Below are 26153 nucleotides of genomic sequence, written 5' to 3'. Positions count from 1 at the left end.
CCATTTAACAATAATAGCAGCTTAGTTTGGCTCATAAAATGTAGCTTTTGAATCCAGCGGGGTAGTTTATCCTGGTGTGGTGTGTCCACACAAGTAAAGAATGAAAAGGAGGAAGGAAAAGAAATAATCAAGCCAAGTTATACCCAACTGAAGCTGTTATCGTTCTATTTCACTGTAAATTTGGGCTCTATTTTTTGATATTTCTGTGATTCCCTGTTACTGTAGCTTATAAGAAACACATGGTGATTAAAAATAGTTGTCTTGGTCCTATACTTCCTGAGGCTCAGAAATTCCTTAATGCACCTCGCCTTCCCAAAGCTCAGGAGGTCACTCCTATGAAAATTTTACAATGTATTGATTATAGAATTTTGAATCCATAAAATAATTGAAGTAGCCTTCTGATAATTTAACATCTGTGAAAGTGTTCTCTTTGTTGACAGAGAACTGTGAAAACATGTTTTAATAAGCTCAAAGAACCTTAGCATCAGCAGTGCCTAGTTAAATTTCATCATGGGATTATTGATAAATGTCTCGTTTAGCTTTATGAAAACTGTCATGTCAGGCATGTAGAAATATACAAAACTTTTTTGGCCTATAGTGTGCACTCTACATCCATCTTACTTTGTATAGTTTCTCCATTAAAATTTAAAATCTGTAGCTGTAAAAGAAAAAAGTTTACCCCCTAATAATTAGTTTTTAAATCCTACATTTCCTTCATATAATTTGTGAACAAATAATCATTTTATAATAACAGTTTTTCTTTATTTTTAATGTTTTAAGGGTCTTGATTTCCTATTTTGTATAGTGGAGAGTGAGCCACATCATGTCCATTTTTGTGAAAAGTAGATTTTTAGGTAGTTATTCATGATATTTGTAATAAACAGTGATTTTCTGTTTTGCATTTTGGCAACTATAGACATGAATCAATTATAGGAAGAAGCATGGACTTAGTATTAGGTATCTTTTGTAGTTGCAGGCTCAAAGAAAATTTTCTTTGAAAATTTCTCTATTAGTTTTTCTTAACTTTATGGATACGCACTGATTTACTGATGCGTGATGTCAATATGTAATCAAAGCATGCACATATCTAGGTTCAGGGACACCCTCTAGGTCTCAGGGTCTCCCTTTCCAATACTCACTACACAAAAATGCTTGGTTTTCTGAGATGTTTCCTATGTTTATATCTGAGTAATATATACCAGATATTGGGAATATTTAAGAGCAGTCTAGTTTTATTTCCTAATTCTTGTAATATTCTGAGTGAAGAGTAAACCCGAACATGCACTGATCCTCAGAGCAGGGAATGGAAGAGAGATCTGAACTTTGAGCTGGAGTTCGGGGAGCAAGTGTTGACTGTTGATGCTAATTCTTGAGATTCTGAACTGATTTTCAAAGTGAAAGGTTGCAGTTGAATGTTGGTCACTTCTCATAGAAAATGAAAGTAACTCTTGTCATGGAGGTGCAGTAGGGGAACATGGCAGAAGCAACCTGTATTCTGTGTGATTAAAAGTTGTCCTATAATTCTCTATCTGCTTGTGGACTGGGTTGCTGACCCTTGCTTTTGACTATGATCCTTTCTTTTCTCTTTTTATCTACAGTAAAAGTTGTACTTCTTCCTGTGTGCCAGGAGATTATAATGCCTTTTAAAATTGACACCATTTTTAAATACCTCAAGGATCATTTTTCATCCCTATTAAGTGTCCCACCTGATGTACTGCAGATACAGTATTCAGGTAAGCTCAGGTATCGAGACTTCTTTGGTTGTGACATGTAAATAATCAAGATTTTTGATTTGTTAAACTAAATATCTTGATATTTACTATTTGAACATTATATTGTAGTTTTACATGTGTCCATTGAACACATTTTTATTGAGGACATCCTTTGTTCTGAATACATTACTAAGAACTGAAGATATAAAAAAACATGAAACAGGGCTGTCCCCAGTGGCCTAGTGGTTAAGTTCAGTGCATTCCACTTTGGTGGCCTTGGTTTGGGTCCTGGGCACAGACCTGCACCACTCGTCTCTCAGTGGCCATGCTGTGGTGGCAACTCACATACAAAAAGAGGAATACTCGCAGTGGATGTTAGCTTAGGGCAAAACTTCCTCAGAGAAAAAAAAAAACCAAACATGAAAAAAATCCCTGTTCTCAAGTTATTTACAGACTAGTAAGGAAGAAGATGCATGCACACATTCCTACATTATGTGGAACTGTACCACATAATGTGTAAATGTTGTAATGGAGATATGTACAAAAAGCTGTGAGAACAGGGAGAAAGGAAACTGGGAGATTCTAGAAAGCTTCGTTTAATAAAAGTCATAATACTTGTGCTAAGCGCCAATGAGGTGAGAAAACCTGGGACTTTTGGGAAGAGGTAAGAAGTTTAGAGTGGCTGGAAATAGATTATATATATGGGAAATGGGAGGAAATGAGATTGAAAAAATACATGATGTATGAGCATCTATAGAATATGAAGAGGACTGAAGGTGGTTCATCTATCAGTGTTCTATGTATTAAGGTCAATTCACATCCCCATGATAGTCAAGTTTATTTATCTTTTGTGGGCAATATTGTGCAGCCCTCTTTATATTAGCTGTGTGTCATGGAGGATGTAGTCTGTAACTGTGATAGAGTTAACTGGAATAACACAGCTAAATGAATGTTTCTATAGAATATGTCTGCACAGATCCTAATATTTTAGTATAAGAAGTTTTGGTATTAACTTACAAAGATGATACAAAAAGTTTCCAGGGAAATAAGAACATTTTTTGTGGGAAAATCATAAGTGTTAAAAAGGAGTAAGCCATACCTATCAAGTTCCTCCTCCTTGCCAAATCAGAGAAAAACAACCAGTTTAATTTCAAAATTATTTTTAGAAAGCTATTGTAGTGAATGTGCTCTAATAGTAAGATGCTCATGTATTCAAACAACTAATTTAAAAAGCTTGATTGAGGAAACAAAGCTAAAATTTAAATAATTATTGGTAATGATAATGATGGTGATGAGCACAGTTAATTTATTGAGCACTTACTATGTGCTACTCATTCTACAGAATGTTCTGCCTACATTATCACAATCCACACAACAAACCTTTGAGGTAGGTATTACTATTATTAACTTTTTTTGAGAGAAGGAAACCAAACTTTGGGGAACTTGTGCAAATTCACAGGTAATAAGTGACAGAATCTGAACTTAAATATAGGTATGAGTCAAAAAAGGGAATTTGAAACTGCTTGGCATTAACTATAAGGTGAAATTCAAAACCAGAGAAGAGAGATCTCTTTGAGACTGGAGTAGCTGGTACCCAAGAATCTCTCTGTTCTTTGCACTTCATGACCTTTCTTTATGTGTAAGTACCAGGCATCACTACTGGGTAACAGACTTATGTCAGTAGGAATAATCAAAGAGCTTGATTCTATGTCAATACCCTTTAAGGTAGGTGCTTTCTTCTAGTACTAGAACTAGAGTCGAAGTTTGGTGGGACTAAGCCTACTATAGAAACAAGTAGAGGAATGGTGAGGGCTCTGGGAATCTGTATTAGGTTCCTATGGCTGATGTAACAATTAACCATAAACTTAGTGTAAATCAACACATTGTTTCTCTTACAGTTCTGGAGGCCAGAAATCCTAAATCAGTTTCACTCAGATAAAGTCAAGGGTTCAGCAGGGCTATTCTATCCCTAGAAGTTCTGGGGAGAATCTCCTTCCTTGTCTTTTCCAGCTTCTAGAGTTGCATTCCTTGCATTCATTGACTCATAGTCCCTTCCTCCAACTTCAAAGCCAGCAACACTGCATCTTCAGATCTCTGCTTCTGTTATATCATCTTCTCCTCTGTAATCAAATCTCCCTCTTCCTTCGTGTTGTAAGGGTACTTGTGAATACATTTAGGGCCCGCCCAGATAATCCAGGATAATCTCTCCATCTCAAAATCCTTAATTTAATAAAATCCACAGTCAAACTTTTGCCATATAAGGTAACATTTATAGGTTCTGGCATTAAATTCATGTGCTCCAATTTGGCAAACTGGGGTTCACAGGTTCAGATCCTGAGCACGGACCTAGCACCACTGGTCAAGCCATGCTGTGGCAGCATACCACATAAAATAGAGGAAGATTGGCACAGATGTTAGCTCAGTGACAATCTTCATCAAGCAGAAAGAGAGGATTGGCAACAGATGTTAGCTCAGGGCCAATTCTTCTCAAAAAAAAAAAAGAAAAAAGAAAGAGAAGAAAAATTGAAACGCAAAGATCTTTGAATGTGCTTTCTTCGACATAGCTAAAATAGACTAATGGTATCTGATACATTTCCAAGAATGAGTATAACAAAAGCTTTGCTATGTTGAGATTTCTGATTGTAATTTAGGAACACCATAGATTCGGAGATTGATACAGATTCTATCAATAAAGTTTCTGTGACACAAAACAGCACTGAATAACATTATACATATTTTTGTCCACCTTAAAATAGAGAAAATTACAGTCAATTTATAGAGTATACCAATGAGAGGGAGGGTTGAAGTTGAATCAATACAACATAAAAATAAAATGATGTACACTTTTTCCAGCACAAAACTGAGGCTAAACTCTGTCTTGGCATGAATTAATTTATATGAATTTTTGAGTATAGAAACAAAAAGGGAGAGATTCTTTGGAATTCTGAGTATATACTTTTCTGCACTGGACAGAAGTTGGGTGTTAAATAATCAGTTTCCTTGATATGGATATGCCTTGTTCTTACATATAACACATTGTTATTTTCTAGAGGGTCAATGTTTAGAATATGATTTTGCTCATATTATAGAATATGATTTTTTATTTTTAAATGTTTGTAGAGTTGCATCGTTAACACATATTTGTATTTCTAGTGAGTTGAGAATTGTACCTTTCCTTTGCTTATAATGCTGAATTCTTGCTCAGGAGTACCACCTCAACTTTTCCCACTGTGGAGTTTTCTGTACTAACGAAACAGCTAGAGGTGGACACCATCATACTCTATTTGGTAATTAAACAATATGTGTTCATATAGGTACCTTTAATGTTTTCCATCCCCTTAAAATGAGTACATATATTCATTTCTTTGTCATAACACTTATAATTTCATCTCACTTTTAGGAATGATTCTTAAAAATAATGAGACTCTACTACAATATGGAGTTAAGGCACAGGATATTGTACAAGTGGAAATCTTTTCTACACATCCAGATGAATATCCAATCAAAAGAATAGACGGATTACATGATGTCTCTCAAATCATAACTGTCACAGTACAAACAGGTTAGTTATTTGATGTCTTTCAGATAAAGTATTTTAGAGTCCCTTTGTAGTTGAACTTTAATTCAATCTTGGTTTTATCTTCTCAGGCGTTGATAAGTTTCAAGAGGTAGCCGTTGAGATTATAAAATCTGACTTTCACAAACCATTTCTTGGTGGATTCAGGCATAAAATAACAGGAATAGAATATCACAATGCTGGAACACAAACTGTACCTAGGAAGATTGCTGGAAAACACAGTGTATTTTGTAGGGATACTCAGGTAATATTTTAATTTTTCTGTGTAGCTTTTTGCAGCCACAGAATCAACAAATGTTGTACTATATACTTCTGTACAATTAATCTTCCAAGGAATTATATGACAATTAAATTAATTAGCTTAAGAAAATTAACTTAAATATGTAGGAAAATACACTCTTTACTCACTTATATGTGTCTATACTGGACATTTATTTAGATTTTTGTTTCTTATTTTAGACAGTTTTTCAGAGAAAAAAGCTCCAACAAACTGCAAATACCACATCTACACAGATGACTAAAATTGGTGTGTATGTATCAAATATGACTGATAAACTGGTGACACCAGGAAAGTATTTTTCAGCAGAAGAATACCATGCTCAAAGATTAAAGGCGGTAAGATAACTTTTACTATGGGTGAATACTAAAAATTAAATATATGAGCCAATTGTTCTGTGTGTGTTTGTGCGTGTTTCCTTAAGCCGTACTAGGTTGTAAAAGAATTCATATGAGTGTTGTGAAAGAAACAATTGTTCATAACACTTGTTAAAGGTGGTAAGGCAGAGACTTTATTCAAGAGGAGCTGCTACAAGGGAGTCTTATAGTAACGGAGAGGGATCGGGCTCAACTCGGAACACAACAAGGAAGAGTGGGAGTTTATAGCCAAGGAGCAGGGTGAGGATCAGTAGATGGAAAATTACTCAGAAAACATCAGGAGTAAGGGTGGTGCTGGTTAAACCAACCTAACAGGATTTTTGCTGAAGGCAGGCCAGAGTGACTAGGCATCATCTGGGGGATAGTGAAAGATGAGGAACTCGATCAAATATCGAGGGTGATCAGATATCAAGTGTTGGGATTCTGGTTCAACTGACTTAGCAGGATTCTTGCTAAAATTGGATAATACAGAGATGAACACAGAAGCCCAAAAGTCGAGACCTAATGAAAAAACACCTCAGAGGAGCCTGATTAGAGTTTGGTCAAGGAGAGAATCTTTGTCAGTGTGAGTCTTGTTTCATTGGTAGTATAAGCAGTCTTTGTCTCCAATCTCCCCCCAGTATAAGGAACCAGAATCCTAAATGCTCCCAATCCTTCCCTTTCCCTTAGGAAATCCCAGGGGCTTTGTATGTTACCTTTGGCCATTATTAGCTTTGTCCTCTCTGTCCCTTGGCCCCAATACCTCAATCTGTGCCCTTAATCCTTATGACAGTTTAGTCACGTAGGGAGCTTTCCAGACTAATTAAAACCAAAAGGATGTTAAAGTTTATTTTCTCTGATGTTAACATAGCCATTCCAACTCTTTTATGTTGTTGTTTGCATAGTCTTTTTTCAGCCTTTTATTTTCAACCTATTGGAATCTTTGAATCTGGAGTATAGCTCTTGTAGATGGCATCTTGTAGATGGATCTTGTCTTTTGATCCAGTCTGAGAATCTTTGCCTTTTGATTGTAATGTTTAATACATTTATGTTTAATATAATTATTTATAACGTTGAATTATATCAGCCATTTTGCTATTTGCTTTCTATATATTGTCTCTCTTGTCCCTCTGTTCTTCCTTTACTACATTTTTTATGTTAAATAGATATTTTCTAGTGTACCATTTGAATTATTTTGTTGTTTTTTCAATTTAAAACCTTTGTTTTCAGTACAATGTATACTTTTTTCTTAAAGTGTACAATTCAATGATTTTTACTATATAAACAGTCATGTAACCATTACCACAATCAATTTTGTGGTAGAACACATTCTCATAATCCCAGAAAGAAATCTTGCACCCAATAGCAATCACTCCCTTTCCCCTCCAATCCTTCCTGCCTAGGCAACTACTAATCTACTTTCTGCCTCTATTGATTTGCCTATTCTAGATATTTCATATAGATGGAATCATACAATATGTAGTCTTTTGTGACTGGCTTCTCTTACTTATCATATTGTTTTCAAGGCTCATCCATGTTGTAACATGTATCAGTACTTCATTCCTTTTACTGAAGAATAATATTCCATTGTATATACCCAATTATATATACTTATTGTATATAGGCCAATGTATATACCACATTTTGTTTGTCCATTTGTTGGTTGGTGGACATTTGGGCTATTTCCACTCATTGGCTATTAAGAATAAGGCTGATGGAAACATGTGTGTACAAATTTTTGTGTGGACATATGTTTTCATTTCTCTCGGGTATGTGCCCAGGAGTGTAATTGCTGGATCATATAATAAGTCTATGTTTAACCTTTTTGGGGAACTGCCAGACTGTTTTCCAAAGCAGCTGTACTATTTTATGTTCCACCATCAGAGTATGAGGATTCTCGTTTTTGCACATCCTCATCAACACTTGTTATTGTCTGCCTTTTTGATTATAGTCATCCTAATGAGTGTGAAGTGGTATGTCATTGTGGTCTTTATTTGCATACCCTGATGGCTAAAGACATTGAATATCTTTTCATGTGCTTATCAGCAACTTGTATATATTGTCTTAGGAGAAATGTATATTCAGATCCTTTGCACATTTTTAATTGGGTTGTCTTTTTTATTATTGCTTTATTGTGTTTTAAAATTATTTTTTAGTTATTTCTTAAGTGGTTGCTCTAAGTGTAATCTGGGGATTACAATATACTTCTCAATTTATAACAATATACTTCACATTAATACTAAGTGGAATCCACTAATACTAAGTGGAATTAATACTAAGTGAATATTGAAACCTTGCTCCAATAGAACTCCAATTTCATCCCTTCTCTTTTGTGCTATCACTGTCATACAAATTTCTACTTTCTTTGTATGTTCTAAACCCTACAATTCCTTTTATAATTATTGTTTTACGCAATTTTCTTTTAAATAAGCATAGAAAGAGGAAAATATATTTATACAGTCTTTTATATTTACCTAAATAATTACCTTTTCTGGTGCTGTCTATTTCTTCATTTGGATTAAAATTAACATCTCGTGTCATTTGCTTTCAATCTGAAGAACTCTGTTTAATATTTCTTGTGATATGTTTGTTTGCTTGATGGTGTCCTGAAGGTCTCTGAGTTTCTGTTCATTTACCTTCCTTTTTTCTCTTCTTCAGAATGGACAGTTTCTTATGATCTATCATCAAGTTCATTATTCTTTCTTTTACCAGTTCAGATCTGCTGTTGAGCCTGTCTAGTGAATTTTCATTCCAGTTTTCGTACTATTTAACCCCCAAATTTCCATTTCTTTCTTTTTTTTAATAATTTCTCTTTATTGATATTCTCTATTAGATGAATCCTTGTCATCTTACTTTCTTTTAACTCTTACACACTGTTTCCTTTAGTTCTTTGAACATGTTTATAAAAGCTGCTTTGAAGTCTTCATTGAGTAAGTCCAACATCTGAGACCCCTCAGAGGCAGTTTCTATTGACTGTTTATTTTTATCCTAAATTGGTCATACTGTCTTCTTTCTTCGCATGGCTTATAATTTGTTGTTGTTGTTGTTGTTGAAAACTGGATATTTTAGGTAATATATTGTATCATCTCTTTATCCTGTCCCTTGTAACAACTCTTTATTCTGTCCCTGTTCGCTCCAAGGATCAGTGTTATATCTGTTTTATGTTTGTTTATTTGTTTAGTGACTTGCCTGGATTAATTAATTAGAGTAGTGGTTCTCAACTGGGAGTGATTTTGCCCTCCAGGGAACATTTGCATTGTCTGGAGACATTTTGACTTGAGGAGGGGTATGCTACTGTCATCTAGTGGGTAGAGGATGGAGATGCTTCCAAACGTGCTATAATGCATACAAACCTGCACACCCACCACGACAAAGAATTATCTGGTTCAAAATATCAATAGTGCTGTTGCTGAGAAACCCTGCTTTAGAGTCTGCGTATATCACAGTATGTAGCCACTGATGTCTCTGCTCATTTGTTGTTGCTGTTTTCTTTTGTAAGTCTGGCCTCCTAAGCATTGCCCCTAGTTTAGCATAGCTTAATGGTTCAGAGGTCAAAATTCTTTGAGCTAGTAAAGCTTCCACTCTTTGCCAACGGACTCATGTGTGGACTGGAAGATACATTCGAATTTCATGCAAGTTCAGTTTATATTTGTCCTGATTTTTACTTTCTGCTGGACTTTTTTCTTGCGTTTCTTCTGTACAAGGCCTCACATTCAGCCTGGGACATATAGATAGGCAGGGCCTTCTCCACTCTCTATTGAGTATGTATACATCCTTGTACATGTGCTCAGCTTTCAAACTACCAGGGATATTTCACAAGTTGTCTTACCCACTGTGGCTATCTCATTTTCCTGATCTTCCTGATTAATTTCTGGCTAGTCTGCCACTCTGTTCCTTGCTCCAGAACACAACCTCAGGCTATCTGAGCTGCTGGCCTTCTGTTTTTGCCATTGAGATTACTACTGTTTGTGACATTGCTCAGGGGTATGGACTTTTTCCTTGCTTTGCTCCAAATCACTTCAGCCCCCTGAAAGTGGATATAGGTGAACCTGGGGGAAAGAGAAGATGAGAGCAGCTGTAAGTTGAAATGTCACAGGCTTCCTCTGTTCCTACTTGAGGTTTAGTAATTTTTCATCAATAAACACTTCTTTATTTGATGTATGCCTTTGGTCAATTTCCAGAGTCCTGAAATGATTATTTTTTTAAAATAATTTTGTCCAGTTTTATCATTTGTTTTTGGAGAGAGCATTTGCTGAGTCCTTCATTCCTCCATTCTGTAAGACCTGCCTCCAGGCCCATCTAGAATCTTTAGTGACTTATTTTACATGACAGAATTTTCATGATTGAAAGAAAATATATTTTAAATATACATAAAATATGTTTTAAGTATATTTTAAAATATTAACCCCCTCTTGGATCCTTATCAGAAACGCACATGCACACACACATGTGCACGCACAAACACAAGTTCCTGAAATATTTGCAATCTGTAATTATTTATATATATGGTCCAATCACTGTTATCTTCTTGTATATTTTCCTAAAGGAGCTTGGCTGACGTCTGAACTTGCATAGAATTGGGCCTGTAGGCCACCTATAGGCAAGGTGGGTGCTCTTAATTTGAGGTCTGCCTTGTCCATTTGCTGTGTGGTCTTTGGAGAGTGTCAGACACTGCAGCTGCTGCCAGCTTTAGGGTTCTGGTGAAGGGAGGCTGGAGTGAGCGCTCCCTGGCAGTGCAATTGGGAGAGCTGGGAGGCCTGAGAACACAGAGGCTTCCTTCCATGCCCCAGCTCATGTGTCACCAGATCACTAGCATAAGAACTACCATACTTTTCGCCACTTGCAAGTTCACTCTCAAGGGCACTGAGTTTGACCTGAATGTGTATTGAGGAACCTACCTCCGTGAGGAAGCAAAGAAGTTACACCCCCTTCTACAGGACCCGTTAACTGCAAGGAGGGAGACCAACCAGGACAATTTGCCTGGCTTTTATTAAGGATGAAGTTGAAACAGAATTTTGATAAGAAGTAATACTCTAGGGGCTGGCCCTGTGGCATAGTGGTTAAAATTCCACATGTCCCTCTTTGGCTGCCTGGGTACGCAGGTTCGGATCCAGGGCATAGACCTACACCACTTGTCAGCCATGTTGAGTTGGCAGCCCACATGCAAAATGGAGCAAGATTGGCAGCAGATGTTAGTTCAGGACAAATCTTCCTCACCAAGAAAAAAACGTAATACTCTCATACATTATCATATTGGCATATTTCCTTTCAGTCATTTTCCACATGTATAAGACACAATGGAGAGCACACTGTGTATCAAATTATGTATCTTGAATTCTTTATCCAGTAGTTTCTGGACTAGGTTAATAAGTTTAAAGAATAGTTAGTTTCTTCTTAGTGCTCTGAATTGATCAATTGAATTGCATACTTTTAATATTAGGCATTTGAAAGTGGAAAAGAAGTTGACTTATTAGGTTTTGTGAAGAAAGAAGTAGTACTGACTAGCTATCCCCATTCTCCACCGCTGAGTCTTCCTGCCTGCTTCAGATTTGGTGTTAGTGGTCCTCCTGGATTGTGACTCAGCCTTGCTGGGTCCCTAGCTCAGGGCATCATTTGAACAGAAGCAGCCTTTGATGGGGTCCAGGACTCAAACATTTTACGCTAGTGTAGCTCAAGTACAATTACATGACTAGGTAAGACATTTGTGCCAGAATGTAAGTCAATGCAATGCTTTTTTCTCTGAAAGTGTCTTGCTGTGAGAAAAAAACTTAGCGAAATTAAACAGTGTGTTTGATTTACATTCTGGTGCAGGGTTCTTGAGGACAGTAGTATCCTGGTAACAAGGTCAGAAGCAGTTTGTGGGCCAGCCGTAGAATCGTGGACCACAGTTTGAGTAGCACTATGAGAATTTTAGGTAGGTTCCCCCCATCTCTGATTGTCCACCCAGTGCTGAAGGCCGATAAATCAGAAGAGAATGCTCATCGCTCTTTCATTTCTTTTTGAGACTCAGGAGAGAGAACATCTAATTATTAGGGCTAAAGTTTGACTAATATTAAAAATACTAAAATTCCTTTATTAAATTCTTACTGGCAACTCAGAATTGTCCAATACAGCATAAATTTTAAACAAAAACTTCTTTAATAACTAACCCTAAATATAGTCAATATGATATTTTACTTCTATTTTTCCAAACGGCATTGATCATAAAAAATATTTTGTAGAAAGTTCCTCACTCGGTTTTTTCTTTTTCTTACTTTCTGTTGAGAGATAATCGTACATAGAACTTTAAAGAAATTTCTTGGATACTTAACATTATATCTCAAGCATTTATCTACCATTTCTTGTTTATTAGAAATATTTTAATGGCTGTATATTATTCCACAGTGTAAGACCATAATTTAACTACCCTCTTTTGTTGGACCTATAGACATGTTTTTATCAAAATCTTATTAGAATATAAGTTGTGTGCACTTAAAAAATTCTTCGAGGAAGAAGAATACAATAAATAAAATATTTAGAGAAGATATTAGAAATTAAATTACTAGGACAAAAATGATGACTTTTTTAAGTCTTAAGATATTACAAAAGTATTTTTCAGAAAAAGTATACTGAATTATACACCCATAAACCATTTATAAGATTCCATTCCACTCTGACTTCAACAGTAGTACTTATTATTTTTTAAATTTTTTATCTAATAGATGTTGCATATATTTTGATATTTTCTCTCAACTTATCTTTTATACTTTCACCTTGTTTATGGTATCTTTCATTGTAGTCAAATTTATTAACATTCCACTTTTTGATTTTTGCATTTTACACATTGTTATAGAAGGCTATATACCCCGCAGTCATAAATATAACTTTTTTTTATAGTTTTTATGTGTTTAGGACTTTATCTGGATTTTTTTAATGATATGAAAAAGAGTTATAATTTTATATTTTTTTGCAAATATAATGCCAATCTCTCAATACCATGAATATCCATGTATGTTCCCTCCACATTTAGTGTGCTAAGTTTTCATTTATATGTGCATCTGTTTCTGATTTCGTCATTCTCTCATTAATGTATATGTCTCTTTCTCTGTCAGTAATATATTGTTTTAATTACTACTAGTTTATAGTGTATTTTGAGACCTGGAACATTGGGTTCTACCTCATTGTTCTTCCTTTTCAAGACTGTCTTAGCTGTTAATGTACATTTTTTTTTCACGATTGTCTTTTTAAAGATTGACACCGGAGCTAACATGTGTTGCCAATCTTCTCTTTTTTCTTCTTCTTCTCCCCAAGGCCCCCCAGTACATAGTTGTATATTCTAGTTGTAGGTCCTTCTGGCTGTGCCGTGTGGGACGCTGCCTCAGCATGGCCTGATGAGCAGTGCCCAGGATCTGAACCAGCGAAACCTGGGCAGCTGAAGTGGAGCTCGTGAATTTAGCCATTCGGCCCCTGGGCCGGCCTCCACATGATTTCTTTAGAGTCAGGTTTCAATTTTCATGAAAAATTGAAAGTTTTGATCAGAAGTACATTGATCAGCTAGGGAAAAATTGACACCTTTCCTCCATTAAATATTGGGATTTCAATTAAACACGACAAATGAAGTACATGCATTTTATCTCTGGTCCCTCCTAGCATTGTTTTGCTGTGGATAAAAAAAAAGACATGAAAGCAGTGATTTTGTCTGTTGAGCAAGAAGAAACTTGGAGCTAGACTGGCCCAATCAGCCTAAGACCTTGAGAGACAAACTTATAATTCAACGGAGTCAAGTCTATTGACTCGTTGCACTGAAGGAGACTGCACACGAGGAGAAACACAGGGCTAACTTTGTAGCTTAATAGCCTTATTCTAGCCTGAAGTGAAGAATTTTTACTATTTCAATCCAAACTAATTTTCACCAAACAAAAGAAAAGATAGAGTTTTTAGAGACTTTTGGGGAAGAGTGAAGTTTTGCTGAAATTTAAGTGAAGCAGCGTCGTGATCATCTTAGTCCAAAGCAAGGCTGTGTGTAGATGGGTCGACATCAGGTCTGGACTGAGAAGTGGAGAGGAGTCCTGTCTGTTCCTTTGGGAACAAAATTAGGAGAGATGTGGAGTGTTGTTGCTTCTCTGAAGTTCAGCATGATTGTAAATCAAGGCTGCTTCTCTCTGTCAAAGTGACGTAGCCCTCCAGGCAAGAGTGGGATGTTTCATTCTTAGTGACCTAATTTCAAACAGTGGTTTCTGATGGATTATGATTTTGGAGGCCAGAGTTTCTCAGTGAGTAAGAAAATAGTAGTCACTCAAAGAAGGGGGTTGTGACATTTTACAGCTGCGTAGGGTCCTTGGGAGAAGTATTATTTCCTGTTAACTTTGTAGCTCACTTTATTAGTACCTGTTATTCCAGCTGGAAGGATTTTTATTTCCTCCTTCCAAACTAATTTTTACTTTCTCACTGTACAGGACTTGGATGGTGGCTCTGTGATGTCATCAGGAACCTGAACTCCTTTTACCTTTCTGCTCCATTAATCTTATCGTGAACTTGTTACCATATGATGATAAAATGGTTAATTAACCTTTCGCATGTCTGCATTATCTGCAGAAAGAAGGGAGAAGTCATGCGAGCTTGTCCCATGTATGCTACCTTCAAGAGTTTTATCTGAAAGCCCCATCCAGTGACTTCCACTTATATCTCATTGGCCTGAACTATGTCACGTGACTATCCCTGCTGCGAATGTGTGATGAAAACATTTTGGGTTTTTTTTTGTGAGGAAGTTTGGCCCTGAGCTAACATCTGTGCCAATCTTCCTCTATTTTATGTGGTATGCTGCCACAGCCTGGCTTGATGAGTGGTGCTAGGTTTGTGCCTGGGATCCGAACCTGTGAACTCTGGCTGCCAAAGCAGAGCATGTGAACTTAACCACTACACCACTGGGCCAGCCCCTATAAACACATTTTTAAAGTTTCATGTTGTTGCTCCTAACTACAATTGAGATTTTCTTAGTAAGGACGTAGGGGAGAATGTATATTAGGTGGGGAAATGGAAGTCTTTACAACACTTTCCAAACTCCAATAAAATGGTATTAAAGGAATAAAAAAACTATAAACATACAACAACAAAGAATGCATAAGAAGAGACAAGAGAAAATGTCAGTAGATTTTTTTAAAGTTGTAAAGCAGATGGAGAAGTGTTAACATGACTTACTTGAGCAGAGGAGGTGAAACTCTAAATGCCTGCCAAGGGGGAGGGCATCAAGAACCAAACTGATCTGCCCCATAGAATCTTGGAGAGTGAATTGGAGGTTCTGTGGGAGATGCAAGTGAAATGTGAGGGATAGACAGAGGGATTGGTTAAAAGCCAATATAAGGAGTAAATTTCCATTTAATAAGCTCTTTTATCTTCACTGATTCCTTCCTACTTGCATTTGTTTATTTTATTCGTGAGCGCCTTGAGTTCAATGCTTAGTACGTATTTTAATCTTTCTTGTTTTAAGTAAGATTATATTATGTGTAACTACTGATGTTTTTGTATCCATTCCTGCCATCTCATTTTATTTTTTATTTATTGTTCGTTCTTGTTATTTTTTTATTCTTTTGCTAAACTTTTTGTTAGTTTGAATGAACTTTTCATTTTTTTGTTCTTTCATAGTTCAGAAGTATGTACTTTATTTCTATTTTTTCTAGTGGTTACTCATAAAAATTTTTAATGCACCTAAATTTTTGTGTGTGTGTATAAGGAAAATTGGCCCTGAGCTAACATCCGTTGCTAATCTTCCTCTGTTTGCGTGGGGAAGATTGGCCCTGAGCTAACATCTGTGCCTGTCTTCCGCTATTTTCTATGTGGGACGCTGCCACAGCATGGCTGGATGAGCGGTGTGTAGGTCTGCGCCCAGGATCTGAACCCACAAACCCCAGGCCACCGAAGTGGAGAGTGTGAACTTAACCACTAGGCAACCTGGCCAGCTCCCTAAATTTTTTTTGCCAAATGCATATTTAATCAGTCTCTATATGTTTTCCAGGAACAAGCCAAGGACCTTAGCAGGCTTTTCTTTTCTTCATTCCCTCTCCGCCTCCCTCATCCCTCCTACCCAGTAAGGATTTGATCTGGAATTACAATTATATATATATCATTTATTATATATTTATAATTTACTATATAATAATAACTTTAGACTGTTGTTTTTATATATTTATATATATATGAATTTTTCAAATAGGATGTATTTAGCTTAATAAATTTTTTGGAAGTTTTTGCTCGCTTCTTCAATTTTTTCCCTTTCGTTTATTGTTCTTGCTGAGACACATTCTCTAGTAATTCCTTCAGAGATTATGCATGGGAGGTAAACCATCCAAGTCCTATTGAATGAACCTCAGTCTTGGATTTTAGTGTGAGTGAGTATAAAAGGTTAGATTCCAACTTATTTTCAAAATTATTTTCCTTTGTAACTTTGAAGCTGTATTTGATTAAAACGTGATGTCAGTTGGATTCTAGGTTCTTTGTTTCCTCTTTCTGGAAGCTTTCGGGATTTTCATTTTATCCTTAGTGATCTTCGTGTGATGTGCTTGAGACTTGGTGACGGACGGACCCTTTCCATCCAAGAGCTCATATCTTCCTTTAGTTTTGGGAAATCTTCTATTATATTTTGAGAAATTTCTCTAATCCACTTTCTTCATTCTCTCTAGAATTTGTTAGTTGCCCCAAGGCCCCTTCTGCTCACACGACCGTGCAGTTTGGGGCCTGCGGCAGTCTCAGGTTCACTGTGGTGCTTCCTAGCTTGCCTCTGCAGCGCATGACTAGGCTGGAGATTCCTTCTTCAATCTGTTCCACCGGGCTCCTTTCTTAAGGGGATTCTTCAAAGTATCTGTTCCTTTGGAGGACTCCTTCTAATGTCTTTGTTGATTTCTGCTCGTATAATTTTCCGTAATTATCGGGGGTTAGGATGAGGGAAAGGGATGTCAGCCTATTCTCTGTCCTCAGTCTTGATCAAGCCTCTCCACACTTTATTTTTATTTATGAGTTTAGTAAATACAAACTCTCTCCGCTATATTGTATGCTTTTTGAGGATCTGGTACTACACTGTACCCTCAGACATGTTTATATTTCTCACAATTTAATAAATACTTGTTTACATGTCTCCCTTTTCCTAACCTGCCTCTGGTGGTTTTCACACATAAGCTACCTGCTATGTGTTTAGGAAATACAATTTTGTTTTAAATATGAGCCTAAGCTAATGACAATTAAGGTAAACTAAAGATAATGTTAATAACAATAATAGTATTTATTGAGGACTTGCAATGCACCGGGTTTGAACTAAGCACTTTACGCATACCGTTATTATTACTATTTTGCAGATGAGGGTACTAAGGCACAGAGATGGCAAGTGACTTACTCTGAACCAAACATCTAGTGAGGAGCCGAGGGGAAATTTAAACTAAGTTTTACTCCACAGCCTGTGCTCTTAAGCATTGTATTAACTGCCTCCTGTGAAGGTGTATTTGCTAGATTTCAAGGTCAAACAGCTGGTGTGATTATCCGTGACTTTTATGTTACAATGTCTGTGAGAACATCTGGCATAGAGTTAAAACTAGACTCTCAGTATTTTTTGGTACTTATTGAATTGGAATAGAAATAATCATCGTTGCCTTTTGTTATTGTCCAATAAAGTTGATGATAGACACTTTTTATTTCCTTTTAATTTAACTATAGGTACTAGTGCTACAGACCTACTACAGACAATGGCACGCTAAAATCGTGGTCAAGGAATTAAAAAAGCAGAAAATGTTAAGGTTGGAGTGGGAAGCACAGGAAGAAGTAAGGAAGACAAGAGAAAAAGAAGCATGGATGCAATTGGACTATTACCGGAGGCATAATCCTCAAACAAAAGAAGATTTCGAACTTCTTTATAATGCTCTAGAATGTAAGTTTCAAGTAGGTTTTGCATAAAATATTAATTTTATGATTTTTTTATTCGTAGGAAAATCAGGTTTACTAAAGATAAAAGGAAGACCTTATTTTAGGAAGATGTCTTGGGAATGTGTACCAGAGAATTTTAAAAGATGAATAATTTCTTAGTAATTTCAGGAATTAAGGCTGGAATAAAACTTGAAATGCTTTATATTAACAATGGGTAGATAAAATGTGTATACTGCTCTGTAAATTATGCACTTTTATTATATTATCTCATTTGATCCTCATCCCTGTGAGAAAGTATTGTCCAAGCTGGTTCTCTGATGGTCTTGGGGATTGGAGAACTGAGCTGAACTCTCTCAAATCCCCCGATCCAGCATCCTGTCTCTGCTTCTGCTCCTTAGAAGAGGGGCTTGGCAATACCTTTCAATGCCCCTCCATTAATGATACTATACAAAAGTACGTTCCCTACGCATTTGACTTTTATGCCTCAGTTCTCGCACAGGATGTGTGCTGGGCATTGATACAGTTAAAAGCTTCAGTTACTTGAACAAGCCAAGCACTCCCTGCTCAGGGCAGGAGACACACTGCTCTTCTGGAAGCCTTTTCCCATTGCCCACCTTCCAATCTCAGCTTAAATGTCACCCACGCAAAGGATTTTGTGACTGACGATACAACTTGGATATTCTATTGTCATCTCGCGGTTCTCACTGCACCCCAAACTTTTCATTTATATCATCACGATCTGTACATCTTTTGTTTAACATTAATTTTCACCACTGGACTGTGAGATCCATAAAAGAATAACGTGCCCTTTTGGTGATCTCTCTTTTTCTGTGCTTAGCTCACATCCCAACAAATATTGGTGGAATAAATGAGTGAATGAATGAAGGGGAAACCCAGGATGTAGTAATGCAGCTCTCTCTAGCTTCTGCTTTCCCAGGAGTACCTGCTCAAGTGACAGTAACTGCAATGGAGGAGTTATTTATTACCTTACGTGCCAGAAAGTGGAGAAGTTGGACTCTTGTGATGACATAGAAGAATTTTAAAAATTAAAAATAGCCTCAGTTTTTTTTTTTTTTTAGTTGAACAGGGTCTTTTTATCCTAAGAGAAAACAGTCTCTGACTTCTCTATGATTATCCATACCATGAACTTAAAGCAAATTTTGTTTCTTTATTTATTTATACACTATTTGTTTGTGAATGTTATTGTGTGTTCTGTTATTTAAGTCAATGTTTCCTGTCTAATTGAATGCGATTTTAGGTGTCGGATATTGGTTCTATTTAAAAAGCTGTATGATAATATGCTGTTTACTGAAGATGATACAATTAACAAGCAGTTTTACTAAATTTGTCTCTTTGGTAACATGCAAATTGAGTGGCTTTGGGAATGTGGCAGTGTCTGAGGTAACAGTTAAGCCTGCTCCCCAGGCTTGTACGTCTACTCCCCTTTTCTCCTAGTTGTTGACCTCTGCAAATACTCTCTGTTTTACATTAAATTTCACTTCTGTTTCTATTTTCCCTGTCAGATGAAAATAAAGGTTATTTCTAAGTGTCAGTAGTTAGAGAGCACCGTTAGCAGGGTGTCTGTTGGAGATCTTATTGACAAGTACAAAAGTAAAGTTATTGGGGAACTCTGTTCAAATATATTCCAAATTCATATATGAATAAACCAAAGGATGCCATTGTTGTTTTGTTTGGTTAACAGGCAACTGTGCAAAATAATAGAAAACATGCTGAATGAGGTTCTACCTTTTTTACTTACTAGTGGTGTTAACTTGGACAAGTTACTCACTTTTCCTAAGCCTCAGTTTCTTCATCTGACAAAGGACTTAATAATTTCTGTCACCTTTATAAAGTGAAAAATACAAAATATTACAGTTATGAAAGTGCTTAAAATGTACAAAGACATGCATATTTTAGTTACTCATATAGGGTAAATAATTTTATACAAATTTTCTATTAAAGTAGAACAGATATATTTTATATGTCTACACATGATTTATATGGAAGAAAATGAAAATGAGATTTCTTACATAAAAGAGGCATCTCTTAGTTTTCTTCCAGCCCTAACATCCAAATTAAGACTCTCAGAATAATAATTGAGTTATGTTTTGTTGCAGTTAAAATTTCTGGTTCGCAAGCTCAATAATTTATACTGCTCTTCTTTTTAATGGCGTTTTCATTCCATATTCTTAACTCCAGTCTTTGAAACTGCTGCCCTCTTGTGGCTCATAGTGACAATTGCAGAGTTTGAATTACAACTCCTAATAGGAAGTTTAACTTTTCCTCCAGGTAATCTGTCCCTCGGTAGTAAAAGCAAAATGATATCAATTTAAGAAGATGAATTTAACTACATAAGCTTATATAATGTATCATAGCCAAGATAAACTCAAGGCAACAATGTTTGATTTTTACGTCTTTATTTTTTCTTGCAGCAGTGTGTTGAGAGTGACTTCTTTCATGGATCTAAATTGTCACTCTTAGCTCAGAATCAGCATAGGGATCATCATCTTTAGGAAACCTCTCTTGACAGCACAGGTTGAGCTCAGAGCCTCTTTTCCTTGACCCACGATGTTCTGTACACACTAATCTCTTAACTGTTTACTTTTGTACCTATGACACCTGATAGGACCTTCTCATTATGTCTAGTAAATGTTGGTTGAATTGACTCTTCTAACCCTTTGCCATGTTTTGACTTGTGTTAACTCTGTTTTCTGACTCTTTTCTCATTATTACCTCTTGATCTCAAGGTACCCTCACTTCTACCTTTCGGAGACTACCTGGACCCAGTCCATTGACATATCTGACCCTGTGCTTTCAATTTGAATCTTTCTTGGTTCTCTCTATTCAGGCTTCTAGTCTGTGATGAGACTTTTGAAAAGCATATGCATATAAACTGCCAGTGGTGGACAAAATACTATATCTTCTGCTATTTCTTGTTTGGAAATTGCAAGTTAGATCTCAGAAATTTTATAATGTGTCCGGAGTCTAGATACTAGTCCTGTCCTTTCATTTTATAGTTGAGCTTCAGACCCTGGAAATTAAGTGATTTGTCCAAGAAGATAAGTTAAGGAGATAAGCTGAATACATTCTTGCAAATGAACCAATTCCTTTAATATCTTTTTCTTTGAAATATTGGTGGTTATTGACATCTGTTATGGGCTGAATTGTGTTTCCCCCAAAATTCGTATGTTTAAGTCCTAACCCCCAGCACTTCAGAATGTGACTATATTTGGAAATAGGGCCTTTAAAGAAGTAATTAAGAAAAAGTGAGGTCGTACGGGCGGGACTTAATCTAGTATGGCTGGCATCCTTATTAAGAAGAGGAGATTAGGACACAGACACGCACAGAAAGATCATGTGAAGGTATCAGAGGAAGATGGCCATCTACAAGGCCAGGAGAGAGACCCTCCGTAGAAATGAACCCTGCCATCACCTTGACCTTCAACTTCTGTCCCTCCAGGATAGAAGGAAATACATTTCTGTTGTTTAAGCCGCCCAGTCTGTGGTACTTGGTTCCGGCAGCTGTAGCAGACTAATACAGCACCCCAGATTTTGTTTGTTTTTAATTGTCATCCCTGGGGAACGTATGTTTTATGAAAGAGGACAGAATCTCTCTTGTTTTCCTCAATGTCTTCTCTGTATAGTTCTGGAAACTATCAAATCAGATATAAACTCAGTTTTGTCTAGCTGCTCCTGATTCCTGTGTTTGCTAGGAATTGCAATTATAGGAGATACTCTGCAAATTCAAAACCAAGGTTGCTACATGCGAAAGGCACCGAAAACCTGGAATGAACTGAAGCTTATGATAAGTGTCAGAGACTAAAGTGACTTTTTGAACTATTTGTTCGAATAAAGAACAGTAGGTCACTGTTTCGCCCTCTGTTTTGCTTCTCTTTTCTATGAAGAACTGGAACAAACATGGCTTAAATGAGTTCAGTTTCCCTGTCCGGATGTGTATACCGGGGTATCAAAGTAATTTTCACAACCACTCTCAGTTATCTTTAAATCATCATGGAGAAAGGGAGAGATACACAGAAGCCATGACTTTCCAGAGAAGGCTTATGATTAACTGTCGCACGCATTACAGCTTTTTATAACTGCCTTCCCACACACTTTTCACAGGTACCTGATTTGAATTTGAGGTTTATTTATGAGGTTTATTTATTTACCTTACTCCAATTTTTGTTGCATCCCATGCATTTTGATATGTAATATTTTTTTCTTTCCTTAATAGTGGACATTCTTTTTACTTGTTTAAAATGTTATTTTTGATAGTATTTCTTACATTTCCGAGGAATTGGGAATATTTCTTTTTAAACTTTTGCTATGAATTCTAGTTTAATTGTACTGTGGTCAAAAAATGCAATTTTCAGCATTTCTGAATTGGGGATTTTGTGTTTCCTTCCATTCCTACTCCTAGAATTTATATAAATTTATATATAGGCTTCATAGATCTTTAAAAATAAGGCATATTTTCAGCATTTGGTGTGCAGAGCTTGATGTGTATTAATTAATTTAAATTTGTTAAGCATATTGTTCAAATATTTTTTATGCTTTTAATATTTCTTTATTTGACGCTGTTGTAGAGTAACTCATTTGTATTTCCTTTATGTTTATATAATATAAAATATACTCACCACAGCAGTGTTTGCAGCTGATAGACGTTTTGCTCTGTATAGTTTCATGGGATGTGTTTTTGTGTATAAACGTTCGTGAGAGTCATACCTTTCATCATAAAATCATCTACTTGAAGGAGTGAATTTTGAATGTTTCCCCCTCTATTTTCTATATATTAATATTGCTGCTTGTGCTTTCTTTTTTGTTCATATCTGCCAACCTTTTATGTTTAACCTTTAACCTTTGGTGTCACTTTGTTTTAAGTGTGCCTCCCAAAAACATCATGTCATTAGATTTTTAAAAATTATTCTACTTTATTTTCAGCAGAAAAATTTAACCATTTCATATTTTAAGATATAATTATTATACTTGATTTTGCTTCTCTCATCTTGCTTTATGCTTTCAGCTTTTGATTTTTTTTTGCATAAACAGTTATGATTATTACTATTTTCTGTAGTGATCTGAAATATAGGCATCCTTCATAAAGTTTTTCAAAGACTTTTTTACACATGGTATACATTATCAAGTGGGTTCATAGCTTCCCCTTTCTCTAGCTCTGAGTCATTGAATTAAGGGTTATTGCCTCCTCTGCTCCAGCCTCCACTTTCTGAGACAGAACAGCAGCAGTTTGGGGGATGACGTTTGTACCTCTGACAGTGTCTCCCAGCAGTACCTGCGGGATAGCTTGAAGAAATTCCCCCAAGGTTTCTACCGTGTGAACCACACCCCTCTCTGATTTCCAGCACTGATTCAGGTCTCTCCCTCCCCTCCAGCATCTTATGTTGCTTGTATCATTTCCATAGGCATTTAGGAGAGAGGGCTTAGCAGCCTGTGTATAAACCTCCATCTTGTCAGAAATTTGGTTGCCACATGTTAAAGAGGTACTGTGATAAACCAGAGGAGCTTCACCTGGATTGAACATGAAATTATGTCAAATGATGTGTGATTTAAGAAAAGAAAGTGTTCATGTCTGGAAAAGAGAAAGCCTAAGTGGAATGTGACAGCTGTCTTCAGATACTCAAAGGGATGCCGTGTGGTCCAAAGAATAGACTATGTGCCTCACAGGCTGGTACCAGGACCAGGGAGGGCAAATTAAACTGTTCAAGCGGCTGAGGGGAGGATACTGTCTTAAATGGGGGATGAGTATTGAACTATTTAATTTCTAAGGTTCTTTCCAACACTGTGCTTCTGTTAATGTGAATACATTTGACATTTTTGAAATGTGAGATTTAAAACAGTTTTCTTTCCCAAATTTTGTGTGTGTAAGACTTGAGTGGAACACTTGTTAAAATGCATATATCTGAGCCCAGAAATTTTGACTTATTTAAGTTTGGGATAGGACCTAGTAATCCATATTTTCTGATGAAGGTTCATTTTGAGAATGTGGGATTACTGTTTAGATAAAATGAGTTTATTAAAATACTGCTCTTTAGCATTGTATGGTTTGGTCTCAGGATGTGTTTCATGCAATTTATTTTTTGTTGATAGTAACTAACACTTTAAAGTATTACAAATATTATTTTAACAATTCATTGGTTTGAGTAAAGAGTATAGTAAATGCAATTACTTTATAACAGTTGCTGCTATAACTTAGGGTTTTGTAAAGAAATTGAAAATGGTACCTCAATGCTGGTAATGAAGGAGCCAATTGAAGTCAACAATTCTACATCAAACTGTGTCAGTTCGGGTCCTGGGGGAAGCAGACAACAAGATGGAGTTGGAGTGAAAGATAAAGGGGAGAGAGAGCAGGGAAAGGTGAGGAAAGTCTTCAGGTTGAGGTGTTGTTTCATACCTGAGAAAGTTGAGAGAGGGAAGGAGAGGATGAAAGATAGAGAGCCTCAAACAGACACAGATCTGAGGAAGTCTAAGGCAGCCCAGTGGTCAGCTCAGAGGCAACGATTGACCACAGAAGAGACCGCTGTTGGACAGATGTTGTTGGGAACCAGGCCCTGAATCCCCCATGGTTCTCAGGCATTGACTGAGAGCTTTGAGGGGAATGTGGTCTCTGCTCCAAAGTGGCAGCAGATCCGAAGTGCTGTACCTGTACAGCTAGCTACCTGTACTCCTCACAACAGGTACTCTCTGGAAGGGAGATCTGAGCAGTACACATTCATGGCCGCAAACCCAAGCCATGTTTTTTTCAATACTGAAGAGTAAGTGTGCTTGCTTAGAGGCATAATTTGACATTATCTGTACTGATTTCTTTTGGCTTCTGCTTGTTTGACTACTTTTATTGCTTTAAGTCTCTCAGCTTCTATTTCATCCTGTTTTTTCGTATATCAGATGTACAATATGAATGATTCTATTCAGGTATAATTTTATTTAAACTGATACAAAAATAAAATATTGCTTGTCAGGATGTGATGGTAAAAATGCTCTGTAAAGATGTGAGATTTTGAAAACTCAAGAGTCTTTCATGCTATTCCTCCAGTCTGGCAGCGAGAAGAACTTGCACATATTAACCAGTCTTTCACTGGAGCTGAAAGGAAAGCTGCTTTGTGTGAACTTCTGGAAAAAGAGACCCAGATAATTGCTTCCATTGGGAGACATAGATACGTCGCTTATATGGCGAACCAGGAAGCATTAATACAAGCTTTTTTGGATAAGGTTAGTGAAGTAACAATTATTTAAATGTGAATGTATCCTGAGTTTAAAAATGTAAGGTAATGAACTAAAGAAGAGACTTACATTTTAAGAATTTGCTTGAATTTTATTTAGCATTTTGGTGACATATTTCTTTAAATTCTATTTATTTTTTTCTTTCTTTTGATACAGCTTTAGATTTTAACTCCAGCCTAGAATAATGATTGACAAGTAACGTGAGATTAACATGTTCTTAACAAAAAGGATTTGACCATGAAGGGAAAAACGGAGACACTTTGCTTGTGACTCTGTTCATTTAGATTTAGGCTGACTATAGAAATCAGATGAATCGCACACCCTGATAAAATGGAGTAGTGAAGTCACAAAATGTCTGAGTTTAGGGTGTCCCCATAGTAAACGACCTAGGGAAAATAGCTGCAGACTGGTGTTTTTGCCTTTGCTCACCAGGTCATTAACTGATTGGAAATTTCTGACCAAAAGGATATATGATTATTGAAAACATGCAATTAAGGGAAAAACTAAAGTAATTACCTTTTCGTGGTGAAACTGCCTGCTTGATATTGAATAGTCTGTTTCCATAGTGACCAATTTCCTTTTATAAACCTGATCTTTCCAAACAATTAAAAGCCAATCCAGCCGCAAGAAGAAGAGGAATGGAGTGCAAGATATTCGCATATAGTGATCTAGATGTATGATTTTTATTTGAGAACATTCCTTCTTAAAAACCATATTTTTTGGATACTATAAATGCCTTTCTCTTAGCTTACTTACTCCTGGTTGATCTCAGTTTTTCCTGTGGCTTTAACTACTATCTGTATCCTGGTACTTCCTTCAGTTCCAGACCAGACCTTTCTTAGGAGCTTCCGAATCACATCTCTGATTGCTTACTGCCATTGCGCTTTGGATGTCCCAAGAATTCACCTCAAGTTGACATGTCAACTCCCAAGTCATATAATCTCACCATTCCTTCACCCCTTTCCTCCACACTGATCCTATTCTGTAGCACTCACATAATTTATCTCCATGAATGTTTCATCATCTATTCAGTTGCTTCAGGCAGAAATCTGGGCATTTTTCTTGACATCCCGTCCAGCGCCCATCCTGTTTGTTCTATTACTTTAATA

At 36.5% G+C, this 26153-nt stretch overlaps 1 protein-coding gene across 5 annotated transcripts in view; it reads left to right on the top strand.

Annotated features, from left to right (window-relative positions):
• The window catches only part of IQUB (IQ motif and ubiquitin domain containing), a 57092-nt gene that overhangs the window by 5786 nt on the left and 25153 nt on the right, over nucleotides 1–26153 (top strand). For all 5 annotated transcript variants that reach the window (XM_001501290.5, XM_014739205.3, XM_023639580.2 and 2 more), the window contains 6 exons: nucleotides 1599–1733; nucleotides 5113–5274; nucleotides 5361–5533; nucleotides 5749–5904; nucleotides 17602–17812; nucleotides 24857–25032. In XM_001501290.5, the coding sequence (XP_001501340.1) occupies nucleotides 1599–1733; nucleotides 5113–5274; nucleotides 5361–5533; nucleotides 5749–5904; nucleotides 17602–17812; nucleotides 24857–25032 (1013 nt within the window). The remainder of the gene's footprint in view (nucleotides 1–1598; nucleotides 1734–5112; nucleotides 5275–5360; nucleotides 5534–5748; nucleotides 5905–17601; nucleotides 17813–24856; nucleotides 25033–26153) is intronic.

This window comes from Equus caballus, chromosome 4 (assembly GCF_041296265.1).
Source record: "Equus caballus isolate H_3958 breed thoroughbred chromosome 4, TB-T2T, whole genome shotgun sequence".
Lineage (NCBI taxonomy): Eukaryota > Metazoa > Chordata > Mammalia > Perissodactyla > Equidae > Equus > Equus caballus.
Note: the sequence above shows the minus strand (reverse complement) of the source record. Positions and strands in the feature narration are given on the sequence as shown.